Source organism: Thermobia domestica, chromosome 12 (genome assembly GCF_964235325.1).
Source record: "Thermobia domestica chromosome 12, izTheDome1.hap1.1, whole genome shotgun sequence".
Classification (NCBI taxonomy): domain Eukaryota; kingdom Metazoa; phylum Arthropoda; class Insecta; order Zygentoma; family Lepismatidae; genus Thermobia; species Thermobia domestica.
Genome location: NC_137465.1, coordinates 218068563 through 218085002, shown reverse-complemented (window position 1 = coordinate 218085002; position 16440 = coordinate 218068563). Strand labels below are relative to the sequence as shown.

At 37.5% G+C, this 16440-nt stretch overlaps 1 protein-coding gene across 3 annotated transcripts in view; it reads left to right on the top strand.

Moving 5' to 3' along the window:
• Positions 1–7195, top strand: part of LOC145667050 (protein RRP5 homolog) — a 120220-nt gene extending 113025 nt beyond the window's left edge. For all 3 annotated transcript variants that reach the window (XM_081734749.1, XM_081734747.1, XM_081734748.1), the window contains exons 21-23: positions 2236–2389; positions 4477–4642; positions 6855–7195. In XM_081734749.1, coding sequence (XP_081590875.1) covers positions 2236–2389; positions 4477–4642; positions 6855–7026 — 492 coding nt within the window. In that variant the 3' untranslated portion in view covers positions 7027–7195. The remainder of the gene's footprint in view (positions 1–2235; positions 2390–4476; positions 4643–6854) is intronic.
• The last annotated feature ends 9245 nt before the right edge of the window (positions 7196–16440 follow it).

Here is a 16440-nt window from a genome sequence, read left to right as displayed (position 1 = left end):
CAATAGATACTTTCTGTTCCATTTGCATTATTGATTTGTACTGTGACTGTATCAAAAAATTAAATATCAAACGTACTTGTATTTGCACAGATGCATTAAGTGTCATCAAAGCTTTAAACAACATTACTTAGACTTCCCAAAACTTGTGGAACTTAATGTTGATTAGAAAATTATATCACACTCTAAAAAATAATAAATTTGACGTTATTTTCCTGCACACTAAGGCTCATGTTCAAATAGAGGGTAATGAAGTAGTAGACCTTATGTAAAAGTGCAATTACTATGGGCATAAATACCAATATCAAGATTCCTTTTTATAATTTCAAATCTATCATTAGAACAAAAAGGAGAGAACTGATCATTCAATGGAAAAAGAAAAGCAGAGAAGGACCAGGAATCCATTATTGGAATATCACTTATATCGAGGAAGAAGATACTTGGGATTCATTAAAAACTTGGCCACATTCAAAAATAGTCTTATTTCATCGTATTCTTTTTAATACAGCTTTAACTCCTCACAAATTATTTGTTATACGAAAAAGAGAAAGAAACCTTTTTTGGTGTGGACAAGAAATAGGTACTCTAAACCATTTAATTTTCCAATGTGAGTTGCTAAAACAAAAAAAAAGAATTGTTCTTATAAAAGATCTTCTGAAATTTTTTCATACTTCACCTATTTTAATCAACATGATTGTGGCTACGAGAAATTGGAACATTATCAAGTTACTTTTACAATTCATCCAGGAACATAACTTAAATAAAAAAAAAAAAAAAATCAACAACTAAATAAACAAATAATACAAATATACATAAGATATCTACATATATACATTAATGCAACTATTACTACAACTGAAAATACAACTAGTGATTAACAAGCCACCTTAATTCAAATAAACGGAATGACTGGGAATTATCTATTACTACTAGCTAACACAATATTCAATATGTATATACAGTCGTATGTAACCTTTTTTAACAATTATAAAGCAGCTACAATGACGGTATTTCAGTAAAACATACGTATCTCAGTGATTCCGACTGCAATATTGGAAAAGGAACATAATGAACTATTACATACCAACCATAAAGTTTTTACTAAAATAGAGAGAAGGCTCCAGGAACTAAACGTTCAAAACCTATGAAGACGGCGCCCAGGGAGGCCGAAAGAAAGAAAGACTTACAACAATAGATACTTTCAGTTCCATTTATATTATTGATTTGTACTGTAACTGTGATTTAGATATCCTTTCTGTTCCATTTACATTATTGATTTGTACTGTAACTGTGACTTAGATATCCTTTCTGTTCAATTTACATTATTGATTTGTACTGTAACTGTGACTTAGATATCCTTTCTGTTCCATTTACATTATTGATTTGTACTGTAACTGTGACTTAGATATCCTTTCTGTTCAATTTACATTATTGATTTGTACTGTAACTGTGACTTAGATATCCTTTCTGTTCAATTTACATTATTGATTTGTACTGTAACTGTGACTTAGATATCCTTTCTGTTCCATTTACATTATTGATTTGTACTGTAACTGTGACTTAGATATCCTTTCTGTTCAATTTACATTATTGATTTGTACTGTAACTGTGACTTAGATATCCTTTCTGTTCAATTTACATTATTGATTTGTACTGTAACTGTGACTTAGATATCCTTTCTGTTCCATTTACATTATTGATTTGTACTGTAACTGTGACTTAGATATCCTTTCTGTTCAATTTACATTATTGATTTGTACTGTAACTGTGACTTAGATATCCTTTCTGTTCCATTTACATTATTGATTTGTACTGTAACTGAAAATATAATTTTTCGTTAAATTGAAAGTGTAATTACCAAAACCACATTTCAAAACTTACGTAGGCCGGAATCACTGGTATTGCCTTGTAATCCAGCTGTTGGAGACGAGATTATATGGTAGGAAAGAGCCAGCTCATTGTACGACGGATCTTTCATTATCATCTGTGTAGCCATCTACTGCACTGGATTCAAGTTACGGCGTACCTTGGTGATCACTAAATAGAAGTCTCATCCTTTATAACCTTGGCATTGCATAAAATCTAATTAAAATCAATTAATCAATTGAAATGTTCATGTACAATATTGTTATTATCTTTTTCCTTAAGGAGTGTTATCGTAAGGGTTGTAATATGTTTTTGTGAAAACTCTGTGTATGACAAAAATTGTATTAACTTTAGATTGAACATTTTTTTCAGGAAGCCGAATCGGTCATAAATGCAATGGTGAAAAAGTACAAATTTAACAAAGATATGTGGATTCAAGGTGGTCAATTTTACATGAAAACAGGCCAACTTGAAAGTGCAAGAAATTTTATGCAGAAGGCGTTGAAAAGTTTAGATGCAAAGGAACGTAAGTATCATTAGTGACAGAATTTAATTTGGAGGAAAATATTAGTAGTTATTTTTGGTTATTTAGCATACTTTCAAATACACGCTACGAAGTCAAGTACACTAAATATCAACAGAAATGGAAAAGGAAGTTTAAGGATGTTGGTGAGAACGCGTGTGCGCTAGCTACTAGACCAATAGGAGGACTGTAATGCTACAAATTGACTGTCTCTAACCAGACTAACGATACTAGTCGAGTGAATATCTTAAAATGTTTTGGAATACATAGTGATTCTCTTACAATATACATGATATATTAGATACGAAATGTTATTATATTAATTTTTTTATAAATAGATATCAGTGTTTTCTGTAATAGTGACATTGTGTCATATTTTGGTCAATTTCGGTGGAAAATGTAGGCGAGTAATGTGAAGAAACGATTGGTTGCCCCGTTTTTTCACATAGTCCTTTAAACTCGTTTAGCTATAGTATGATACATATTGATTAATGCTAGTAAATGCACGTGGTTCCTGTTGTGTTTATATTATTAAACGTTAATAAATATTAATAGCCTCTTATATGGCTACAAAAATCACTTTCACTGTATGTAATTGCAAATTCAGATCCCCTAAAGTCGCTCCTTCTTCCTAGTCGGGGTGTTTGTCTCGGATAAAATCTCTTTTTGAGAAGTAAATCCCATCTCATGTAGCAGTGGCGGATCCAGGATATGATCAAGGGAGGGCTAAACCATAGTTTCCAGCTTTATCCAGTGTAAAGCAGGATTGAAACCCATTTTGTCCAGTGTACACCTGAGCGTCAAGGGGGCCTATACCCCTATAGCCTCCCCCCCCCCGTTCCCTTGGATCTGCCCCTGTCATGTAGTTTCGGTGCTGAAATGTGACGTTAAACCTTAATCAACCAAATCCTGGTAGAAATGCAGCATCCGAAACAGTTATTGAATTCCCATGCTAATAGTAGGCTCGATCCCCGTGCCACAAGTATTCCAGAAAGACTTAAATAGTATAAAGGACTGAGGGATCGTACAGAGTGGTTATGTTCTCACTTCACAATCGGTCCCAACACCGTGTGTGTGGGTTTTCACGGTGTTCCACCATTTCCTTCATTTCTCATCATCGCTGTCTCGTTTAGCGTAGCTGGCATAAGTGAGAGACGTAAAACTTAAAAATTTCATTTTCATTTTTTCATAATCGGTCCCGATTGGAATTCTGAAAGCGGCTATTCTGACGTGAGACGTTTTGCAGTTTTTCCTGAATTCCAGTAAGCAAAGTTTATATACACATTCTGTTGTTTCTAGTTTATTACTATTACTAACCGTGTACTATTACTAACCATATTTCATTCGTAATTCTATACGAAGATGACAAAACTATGATCTCTCACTTTTTGACCATTTTCTGATGTTTCGCTCTGGTAGCTGGGCACCCTGGCATTTAGGCTGGAAATAGTTAATAATGTCTTAATTCAGAATTCCTAATTTAGGTACATGTATTCCGTATTCATCAGACAACTGAAAGTATTTTAACACATTGACCGCCATGTGAGCTATATGTGGCTCACACTAAAACTGACCATGGGGCTATTTTTTTTTTTTTTACTCCTTTTAACCTGGCTTTTTACCCATCCATGTTTCTCCCCCATCCTTTTTTTTTTTTTTTTTTTTTTTTTTTAATTTTCTGTTTCGAACTGCTAAGTTGAGGATGCAAATAGTAATTTCCGAAAGTATTTCTGAGATGAACATTTGGTCTTCGGTGAGTAGTAAGCTGTTTATTTATAATTGTTTTCTATTTTAAATGTAATTCATAAGATTGTAATTTGCTTGCCAGTGCAAATGTACATATCATGTTTTGCCATCGTCGTGTAGAATTATTTCTAACGTAAAATGGCTTCATAACTGTGTCTGGAGTTATATTCATAAATAAATAAATAAAAATACACGTTGCATAAATAAGTATCGACGGTTGAACAGTATTTAGTTCCAGGTTTTGATTCTAGTCAGTTACTGAAAGCACCCGAAATTACTTTTTTTCTCTCAAAAAAATTTCAAATAATTCTGTTTATTATTATTATTAATGTTATTTTTTTCAGATGTGAATGTGATTGTTCAGTTCGCTCTGATGGAAAACCAACTGGGATCTCGCGAAAGAGCTCAGACCCTGTTTGAACATGTGTTAACGTCATACCCTAAGAGAACTGACGTCTGGATTTCTTATGTGGACATGTTAGTCAAGTCAGGTGACATAGAAGCTGCAAGGTAATGATTTATCAAGTTTCATTTTCTCTATAGTAGTACAGTAAGGTTGTTAAAATACTCGTGTTGAATATGCCGAAGGGACGGTATATCAGAAGGCTTATTGTAGAAAAAATCAGTGAAATTAAAGATCTCCCTTCGTTCAAATGACGAAAAAAAAAGTTAAGAATGTTCGAAGTGCATTACCAGAACGAACTTAAAAAGACAAATTAATAACTAATGACGCAGTAATTATTGAATCAATAACTGGGGTATTGGTATTGATCAACACCAATATCATCTATCTATGACTTACGGTTCCCGAGATATAGCTCCTTAAATCTCCGGAAGTCGGAACTTTCTTGGCCAATATCTCGGGAACGGTACAATTCCATCACTTCTTTGAGAGTTTTTGATGCTCTATCGAACGGAGGCCATAAAATTGAAAAATTCGCAAATAACAGATACAGACAGACATAGCGAATACAGTAATGAACATTTTAAGTCCGTTGGGGGCGCGGTGGCTCAGTGGTAGAGCGTTCACCTCCGGTGCTTGGGATCCCTGGTTCGATCCCAGCTCGCACCGTGTGGACTTTGTGGTGGACAAACACCGTGCTCGTGGGTTTTCTCGGGGTTCTCCCGTTTCCTCCCACTTTCTTCATTGCACCATTTCAATCATCTCTCATCATCACCGTCTCCTTTAGCCTAACCGGCATAACCGTGGGACATAAAACTTAAAGATTTCATTTTTTTTAAAAGTCCGTTGAAAATCATAGCATTTTTTCCGTATAGAATTTAATGGATTAAAAACCCAGTGTAGTTCTGGTATTATACAGCGGTAAGTATCTACATTCAGTGCGTTTCGCTTGATGTTAAAATCTTAGCAATATGTATAGTTGGCTAAGCATGTCGGTGTGGACTTCAGTAACGTGTAGTTCTTACCTTAGCCGCTACGGCGCCACATGTGGTAGCACATTTCCGCCATCTGTCTATCTATATATTTATTATTTACGAAACAGCAGCAGGCTCATTGAGAGCAATGACCGTTCAACTAATGTATTGTTGAAAAGGAGTGAGTATTTACCTCATCTATGGATTAGTCTCAGTGCAGTTTAGTAAGTCTTCGTATTATAGTTATTCGTTTTGTGATCTCTCGCAGAAAGACTAATTCCATTCAAGGTAAAATTGAGTTTATATTTGAAATGTGGGATTTGTAACTTTGCATTCATTGAGATGTTAAAAGAACATACATGCTGTCGTTTGATGTAATCAGAATATTCTTTTCGCCGAATTCAATAGTACGTTCTGTCTGTCCAGTATAGGCTTTCCCACATTTATATCTGGAATACTGTTCACTCTCGGTGTCTTAAGTTCTAAATCATCTTTCACTGGTCGTAGCAAGACCTATCCATAAATCTCTCAAACTCAGGGCCGTGGTACGTTCAGTGAAAGATGATTTAAAACACCGGGAGTGTACCGTATTCCATGTAAATGTGGGACAGCAAGCAGAAAAATCGGGATTGGCGGAGCATAGCATAACTGAGAGACCCAACATCTCTTTCCCTGAAACAATGTTGATAACAAAGTGTTCAAGCTACTGGGAAAGAAAAATGAAGGAAGTAATAGCAATACTAGAAGAAGGCGGCAATTTCAATAGGGACACCGGTCTTCAGCTCACCCAAACATAGCTTCCTCTCATTGGAAGAAAACCTATACAAAACAACCAATCAGGGCTTGCTAACCAACCTAGTCAACTAGCCAATCACAATTAAGGCCACAGACTGACGCTGATCGGAAGTCGCCATTGACCAATTAAACTCTGCCCCCTTCTTGCCAGCACCTATATAATAAAGGTTACCGTTTTTAGTTTCCCATACTTTACTCTGAAGACGCGAACAATGTTGTTAGTTCTCGAAACGTTGAACGACGCGGAATTCATCTGTCTGATTACGTAAGAACAACTATATTCATCATCATACCAGGAAAGCTTCAGTTCTAGGTACACTCTTGACAAAATATGAAGTCAGGAAGTGGATTGGGTAGCGCAATTGTAACTACACCAATACTATAAGACGAGGAACTAGGTTCGATTCTTAGTCCAGTCGTACTTTTTTCGTTGTTGAAGTTTCATTAAATCCTCTACTACAGAGAATACGGTGTGCAAAGGGGGGAGGGGGAATGGTTGTTTTCTCCTTTATATTACAAAAGTATTAAGTGTGCTTTTTTTTTTTTTCAGGCAAGTGTTGGAGCGCGCATCTGTACAGAAACTTCCAGCCAAGAAAATGAAATCGATATTCAAAAAATTTGTACAATTTGAGGAACTGCATGGTACGCCTGAGAATGTTGAACGTGTGAAACATATGGCATTAAATTATGTTGAGACTGTCACATCCTCCAATGATACGTAGTGTGCAGTTTGAAACACAACACGAAAGAAAGTTGTTGCATTTGGTGAATATATATTTTTTTTTTTCCTGTAATATACAAAATATTATTATTTGCTGTTAACGCCGAAATGACGTAATGTTATGTTTTGCATGTTTGTAACTTACTTGAAATACAGTCATTATATTTGTCTGTTTTGTTTTTTCATTGGTCAAAGTGATTATTACCTTCCACCTCGAGATTTTTGTGAACGAATATACGAGGTGTATTCGAAAAGTATTGAACCTTATTTTTTCCCGCGTAAACCAATGAAGCGCAGGAGACTTTCTTCAGTGTAGATGTAGAGGTGACACTCAAGCGCAGTCGTGAAATTTTTCCCGCCCGCAGGAAGCATCAGTCGCTGGCAGTTGACCAACGAGTGAAGACATGTAGTCAGCGGTCGTCGGATTTCAGTTTTTTGTAAAACGACAGAAAAATTGTGCAGCGATATTGCATCAAATTTTGCCCAAAGCTTGGGGCGATACCCAAACGGAAACCATTCAATCGGATCGGTACATTCAATTTTGAACGAGAATTTGACCGCGAGGAGAGTGTCCGCGAAATTTGATTCAGGCTTTCATCGTCAAACACAACATTCCTGTGTGTTGTCAGGCTCCCTACTCACCAGACATGGCTCCGTGTGACCAAGCTGGATTCGTGTGACCAAGTTATTTCCCAAGCTGAAAATGCCATTAAAAGAGATCCGATTTGAGTCTAGAGAAGACATCATGCGGAATGCGACGGCACGGTTCCTCACCATTCTAGAAACTGCATTCCAAAAGAGGCTGGAGCGCTGGGAGAAGTGTGTGCATTACCAAGAGTAGACTGCTTTGAAGGGGACTATTGTTTCAGAGTTCCAAATCAGAAATTGTAATTTTGTAATTGAGGTTTGATACTTTTAGAACACACCTCGTATTAGAAAATATTTTACAAGTAGTATGTGTGTTACTGTTAAAAGACACAAATAACAATAAATGGATTTTTTTTTTTACATATATCTATATATAAATGAATATACAGTAAGTGACTATGTTTGTGACCTAATAACTCTTGAACCACCCAATTGATCTCGATCAAATTTTCAACATAGAGGAGGTTCGGGTCTGGAATGTTTTTTATCATTTCACTTTGACGCTGGGAAGACTTAACTTAAAGGAGGAACAGGGAGAGGCATGTGAATATAATCGAAAATGATCGATATTAGTGTCGAATCCATAGTTTTCGGGATCGCTGAGATGAACAGTGACACTTCCGATGCGATTTATATTCAAATTCTTCCTCGCACCTTGGGGGAGGAGAAGATATAAAAATGATCGAAAATGGCCGATATTAGTGTCGAATCCATAGTTTTCGGTGTCACTGGGACGTGCAATGACACTTTCGATGTCGCTTAAATCCAAATTCAGCCCCACAACTTGGAGGAGAAATATATAAATGATCGAAAAATACAGATATTAGTGTCGAATACCTAGTTTTCGGAGTCACTGAGACGAACAGTGAAACTTTCGATGCCGTTTACATTTAAATTCAGCCCCGCAGCTTGGAAGAGGGGGAGATATACGTATAAAGGAATTGCATTCAAAGTTTTTGTTGCCACCCAGCGAAGCGGGTAATCAACGCTAGTACCATTTATACAGGGTGCGGCACGTAAAACCGGCCCGTCGTAATATTCTGGTATATTGTGTTTTTGGCAACACTTAAATAATCTATATGGGAATCCTGGAGGAGTTTTATACACACTTGACCGAAGAGGAGCGTCAGTTATGTTACTTTCAGCAGGACGGTCCAACATGCCACACATCAGCTGCATCATTGTCCCTTGTGCATGAGATGTTTACACCAGAGAGGACAATCAGCAAAGGCTTGTGGCCTCCTCGGTCACCAGACTTGTCCACGTGTGACTTTTACTTATGGGGACTGTTAAAGGGAAGAATATACGAAACAAATCCACACACAATTGAAGAACTCAAGACCAGGATCCAGGATGTCACCAATAGCATTACAACACAAGATTTGACAAGGGTACATATGAATCTCCTCAATCGTGCTCACATGTGTGTTGAAGTGGGCGGAGGACACTTTCAGCACCTGCTGTGAAGTGCTGTGAAGGTGAGTAGTCATATTCAATACATTACATTTCATTTATGTGTTGTAGTTAATCATATTCAATACATTACATTTCATTTTATGTGTTCACTTTACGGGCCGGTTTTACGTGCCGCACCCGTTATCTGTCCCAGCAGAATAAAAACTTTAAATTATTATTGGCAACGGACGACATACTTTTAACTCCATAAAAATTTGTTTTCCTCGAAAACTACGCATGAAGCTTTACACTCAACCACTTTGTTCAGGTCTATTAGATCTATCAAGTGATATATGTCAAGAGTTTCAAAATTTAATCATATTCTTTGTTTTTCTATATATTATTAATCCTGCTGTGTACTGCCGTCTTGCTAGTGTTGTAATACCAAGCTTGATATTAGTATTCTGCAGAACCAATCGTTTCCTCAGAAACCACGCATGAGGATTTACACTCATCAGCTTTCTCCCTTTCTTGGTGTCCCTCTTCAACAATTCTTTCCTCTCTCTCTCTCTCTCTCTCTGTGTGTGTGTGTGTGTGTGTGTGTAAAGAAAAGGTCATGAGTGGTCCACTTTACCCCTTTCCACCAAGAAAAATCGAGAGAGGTTAAATTACGAGCCTCAGTTGTATATCGTAAGGAGAAGGAAGGGCCACTCCATCCCTCCAAACACCTGGTCAGTGTATGAGAGAAGCTAGGATACACCCATACTCTCCTAGACAGAGAGAAGAGGGGTTCAGGGAACGAGCGGAAAGGCAATTGTCCTCCCCTTCCCTATTCAGAGAAAGAAGGTGAGACCCGTTTCCTTCCACATTTTAAGGGGAGGAAAGTTGGGTAGTATTGAACTCTTTTTCTCATGATGTAAAGGTTCTCGCTTTATCTCTATTACTATTCTAGCCTAATCTTCTCTACTCTTTCCTATCCCTCCTCCCTTACCTTCCATTACACCCCATTTGGTTATGAAGGAAAGCAAGGAGTAGGAAGAAGAAGAAGAACACAACTATTCTGTCTCTTTTTGAATTCTGTGTCCTCCAGGTTCACTAGATTTATCGATTGGTATATGTTCCATCATTGGACTACTATTTTTTTTTTTTTAATGAAACTAGAGCATTTCTATTTCAAGTGTGCCCATGGTAGCACTGCTGTCGATGTATTTTTTTTTCGTACCTCCTTCGAAACGGAAGGGCAAGTTGCTGTAGCAGAGATCTTTCAATAATTGAATGTGGACAGGGTTGCTACATTGACGGGCTTCGGTGTGGACTGTCTTGTTAGCCTCTCGAAATATCCTATGTTCTTCACTTGCCACGATCAGACGACGGAATGACAACTTGGCAACACAGCCGAAGTCATTCACTTCTTTTCCCAAACGAAAGGGAAGGTTTCCTCCGAAAGAGGGCGGCGGGGGTGGAGCTGAAGTATGTTTTTGACATTTTCTGAGGGCACACTTGAAATAAAAAAAAGTTCTAATAATATTGCAGAATGAGCGAAAAGTACAAAGTCAAGTGTACGATATAGTTTAATAAAAATTTAACTCGCTAGGTATTTGTTGTAATATTACTTACCAACAAAGAATGTTGTTTCTGTTTTGTTAAGACGGAATCCGAAGTATTTGCAGAACCAGTAGGATGAAATGGAAGGGGGAGGGGAACAAAAGTATTCACGCTTTTGAAATGTACGTTTTCGAACCTAAATATGTCTCACCCCCCTAATAAGACTATCATAACTCTTAAGAATGTCAATTTTTACAGGTAAGGAAAAATGAAGCGTTGTCTTTTTGTCAATAAGCGTATATATATATATATATATATATATATATATATATATACTTGTGACAAACGTTTAACTTCTGTTTTGTTAGAGAAGAGTGAGAGCAACAATCGGTGAATCCGAAGTAACCCCCTTGATGAGGCTAATTACTTTGAATTTTAGGAAATCATTTTCCCTGTCATAGCTTTTAACTGGCAATAGTATTGATAAACTATCGACACATGACTAAATACAAGAAATAGGCATTTAAAAATCGAGGCTTACTTGAGCTCGCTTGGGCTCAGGCCATTATATTCAATGGAGTTCGCGCTCACTAATCTTAATGAGGCCTACGATAACTCAACTTCACATTCAATCAAGTTCGAGCTCGCTATCGTCAATGAGCCTCGCGCTCATTAACCTTTTTGAACTACGCTTAATAAGAGCTGAGGATTGTGCTCATTAACCTCATTGGGTTTCCGCTTATTAATTGCTCGGAGTCGCTATTCCCAATGAGCCTCGCGCTCATTAACTTCACTGGGCATGCGCTTACTAAGTGTTTGGACTTGCTCTGCTCAATGAGCCTCGCGCTTATTAACCTTATTGGACTACGCTTACTAAGGGCTGAGGCTCGCGCTCATTAATCTTATTGGGTTTCCGCTTACTAAGGGCTCGGAGTCGCTATTCTCAATGAGCCGCGCGCTTATTAACTTCATTGGGCATACGCTTACTAAGGGCTCGGGCTCGTTGTCCTAAATGAGGTTTGAACTCACTCATGCTTGCTTGAACTCCGGCTCTGACTTGCACCCATTTATTGAGCTCGAGAGTTTGGATATCTCTGCTGCATATAGGGTTGCCAGATCTCCAGTTGCCTCCCAGTGTGCGCAGGTTTTGAAATAATTATGTGTGCTTCAATAATCAATTACGAAGACAAACAACGATAGATACATTCTGCTGGTTAACAGTGAATTTTACTAGATATAAGAATACCATAAATAAATACTGCAACAGTCTCTTCCATCAAAATGAAAACTCTTTAATTATTATTGGCTACGAACGACATACTCTATAGAGCCACAAACATTCGTTTTCCCGCCGATTTTCTCGAAAAATACACCATAGAATTCACCCTTAAATATGTACTTTGTCCAGCTCGAAGTGAAAATTGACAGCTGCATGTCATATATTTGTACAATATTTTAATTAAAATAAAATTCAAGAGTTAATGATAATTTTAGGCTATATGTTATTAAATATACTATGTGCTGTCAATACTTTTGTGATAGGATTTATTTCATTAACAATTTCACCTTAATGTGTGGCATAGCTGTACAGCATCCATTTTTAGGTTTAGAAATTAATTGTTTTGACAATTTTCTCGAATGTTTTGCACTTGTGCATACCATTTTGTTCAGTCCAGTAAAATTATCGAATCGCATATATATAAGATGTAACATAAATGCATGGCCAAAAGTGATGAGGTGATCGCGGATATCCGAATAAGTAAAAATGTTCCAATAAACATGGGCTCGATGCCGCTTCGTTTCCGAGATACAGGGTATTCAAATGTCGAGTCCCTCCAATGGTTCACTATGGGAAATTCAGTGGAAATGCCCAATATTACAGGAATAATACAATCAAAGTGGCATTATGCCTGTGCAAATACATTTACACTAAGATAGAGAATGATACTAATCAACATTTGAGGTTATTGGGTTTTCAGTGTTGCCAGCCTGATACAAGGTGTTATGCTTTCAAATAGCATAGATGTCCACACGTTAGCATATGAATGCTACATCAGAACGTTCCTAAACATGGAGCAGATTCCGCTTCGTTTTCAAAAGACAAGGCGTCCCAAGTGGAAGTCAATTAACGGCTAACAATAGTAAACAACGGTTCATAGATTACAACTATTGCATGTTTCCAAATATAAGTAATTGAGAAAGTTATTCGATGGAGGCCATGGCGTTCGTTTATACCATACATAAACTTCTGAAGACAGTGCTCGCAAAGATTTTGACGAAATGTATTGCAAGAAATGTTCAAAGTGACCACCTTCAGCGCATATACATGCTTCCATTCTTCGTTGCATTGATTGCCTGATATACTGGTGTATTCCCGCAGTATTTCGGATTGTTTGCAACCATCACGAATACGATCGCGAAGCATTCCCACGTCTAGCACTGGGGTAGCATACACAAGTGATTTGAAATGTCCCCACAAGTAGAAATTAGTGGATTAAAGTTTGGGCTACGTGAAGGCCAGGCGATAGGTCCACCGCCGCTTATCCAACGATCATGAAAGGGACGAGTAAGAGAGGGACGAACATCGTGATTAAAATGTGCTGGAGCTCCGTCATGCATGAAGATCACTTGCTGTTGTATAGCCAGTGGTACATTATCCAACAGATTGGATAAATCCTCTTCCAAAAATGCGAGGTAGGTTGGTCCTATGAGACGGGGTGGAAGCACGAAACACCCCAGTAAGCAATCACCAGCAATACCGGCCCAAACATTGACAGAGAATTGCTACTGATGTCGTGCTTGAACGGTTCGATGGGGATTTTCTTCAGCCCAAACGTACTGATTATGAAAATTAAAAATTTCCGTTCTTGTAATGCACCCGCTGCACATAACCCGTGACTGTGGAACAGCCTCCATACCGCCATGTGATCAACACGATGTCTCTTACCTAATTGTCTTGTTAATTGTAGGGACTGTCTTTGACACTACGTAACACCGCCCCCTTCATTTCTGGAGTCCTTGTTTTTCTGGGTCTTCTCCGGTCAGCAGTGGATGGAAGAATCGTTCCATGTTCGCTGAGGCGACGATGAATAGACTGAAACATCCTCTTGTCTGGACAATGACTGTTCAATTCAACTATCCAACACTTATACATATATTCAAGTTTGAACAAAATCAATTGTCATTCTTGAGAAATAAATTAATCCCATTTTTCCGATTTTACTCCATTTCTCATAAACCGATGAGAGTTGAGGTTTGAAACGTGAGAGATACCTACCTACCCCCACTTGTCGTCCCAAAATTCATCTGGGGCCATTTTACTAATCCGTCCACAGTCAAAAACTCGAGAATTTTCGAACTTTCTTTTTTCCCTGTAGCTTCCTTTGTTGTAGAGATATCTCCTTAAGAATTGTCAGGTAGAAACCTTGGATGGATACCTAATTGTTGACATCAATTGGACAGGCCTGCACACAGTGTTGCCAACTATGGGAATTAAACTTTTTCCTAAATTTGGGCAAAAAAATCGAAATTTTAGAACTTTTTGTTTTAAACCCGTACCTATACGTCCGAGTGCAAGTCAACTTATGCTAGTCGAACACTGGTCTTACTGAACAAAATCGGGTACAGATGGTTACAATGTGGTAATTGGGGGCGCACGAGAAATTCGTATGTAGGTTCTAACTCTTGATTTTTCTAGTTTTTCCCTACTTTTCTGTTTACCGCAATATATATATATATATATATATATATATATATATATATATATATATATATATATATATATATATATATATTGGTAATTAGAAGCTTTGTTTCTTAAATATCACCATGATACTAGTAGGATATCTTAATGGTGTGCCAATATTTATTTTAAGATTTGGTTGCAGTGTTGCCAACTACAGAAAAATCCCAATTTTAGGGAAAATTTTGGAAAAATCCTTTTTTGTCTATATTATTTCCCTCTTGTTGGCTATATTCAAACAAGCATACCACTGTCTGAAAGCCTCGACCTTAGTTTACACAATTCACCATAAAAGGTTTTAGTTTAGTAGGATAATTAGGATTGAAATGTACAGATTTACAATAAACCATGTACAATTGAGATTTATAATAAACCGTGTTCTGTAAATGGTAAGAAAATGATGAATTTCTGAGGTAGAATGAGATATTTCTTTTTTAATTTCATGCTTACTTTGTTAGATATCGTCATGATACTTGTCGGATATATTAGTGGCGTACTAAGGTCTATTTTCAGATAGTTTGCGTCTGTGTGGTGACAGTGTTTCCAGTCAAAAAATAATTCCCGATTTTAGATGAAAATTTTGGAAAACTTCCCCTTTTTTCCTCTATTATTTCCCTATTGCTGGCTACATTGGAACAAAGGTACCACTATCTGAAAGCCTCCTCTTTGGCGTACAGAACGCATCATAAAAATTTCCATAGGATAATTTGGGAAGATGTAGCCCGGGCATATCTGTTGATTTTTGTTTCTGAGGAGTAAAAAGTGTCAAAATTTCATGTGTATGATAACAGAGAATTTTTCTTTCTCTCTTTGTATGATAGCCAGCGACTTCAGGTTTTCACTGTACCTTATCAACACACTAAATAATTTTTTCATGTGACTTGGGCTGATGTGGCAACAGTGGTGCCAGCTACAAAAATCTTGAAATTCGGTTAGCGAATTTTTTTTGTAAATTTTCACCCTTTCATTTCCCTCAATAAGTTCCCTCCTGTTGGCAACACTGCAACGTAACTTACACCAAAAAATAGCCACATCTCTCTTCTAATAAACAAGGTCTTAACCATATCAATCGGATAAATAATTTTTGAGCAATAAGTTACTTACTGAAAATGTAGGAAAACGCCAAAAATGACCTGAGTTCTTAAGGGTTAATGTAGTCTGTCAACCCTAGCTATATACACTTTTGCGGATACTATTTTGCAGATGCGTTGTCCTGCATTTACATATCTTTAAATGCAATATATACCTCAAAATACTCAATAACTTTTTTTTTTTTTTTTTTTTGGCAGGGAGGGAGTGACCAAAGCTCTTGATCCATATCCATGTTAACCGAAGCTCTTAATCCATTCCAGATGTAATCTACTCCTGCTAGAGGGCCGCGGTGGCTCAGTGGTAGAGCGTTCACCTCTGGTGCTTGGGGTCCCGGGTTCTCAACCCCAGCCAAGTGAACTTTGTGGTGGGCAAACACCGTGTGCGTGGGTTTTCTCGGGGTTCTTCCGTTTCCTCCCACTTTCTTCATTCCACCATTTCATTTATTTCTCATCTTCATCGTCTCCTTTTGCCTAACCGGCATAACCCTGGGACGTAAAACTCAAAAGATTTCATTTCATTTTTTTCCACTCCTGCTAGCTCTTAAGCAGCTGAATTGGGGGGGATATATTGTGAATTATGCTTGAGGATACCTAGGAACTTAGTAATTGTCGATTTATGATCTAAGTGTGTGTACAAGATGGGCGGCTATCATCCTATCCTCACTTCTAAAAAATTAAGGTATGAACGCCTCCGTAACTATATGTTTAGCATATGCACCTTCGGCGCGGCGCGGAAGACACTGGTTTGATTCTCGATGGGAGTTCATATGGTTCGGTTTCCTCGTTATAGTGTAAATCCCGTCTAACATAGGTTTGGCACTGAAAACTCCAAAGAAACCAACCAAAATTAAGACTGACTAACATTGATATCGTTTAACGAGATCTTTTCTACTACTTTATAAGCAGGGGGGCTATGACGCAAACTGCGTCATTGAAATATTTGGGGGGGGGTTAGAAAACTATATAAATATGTTTGACGGAGTGTAAAAATTAA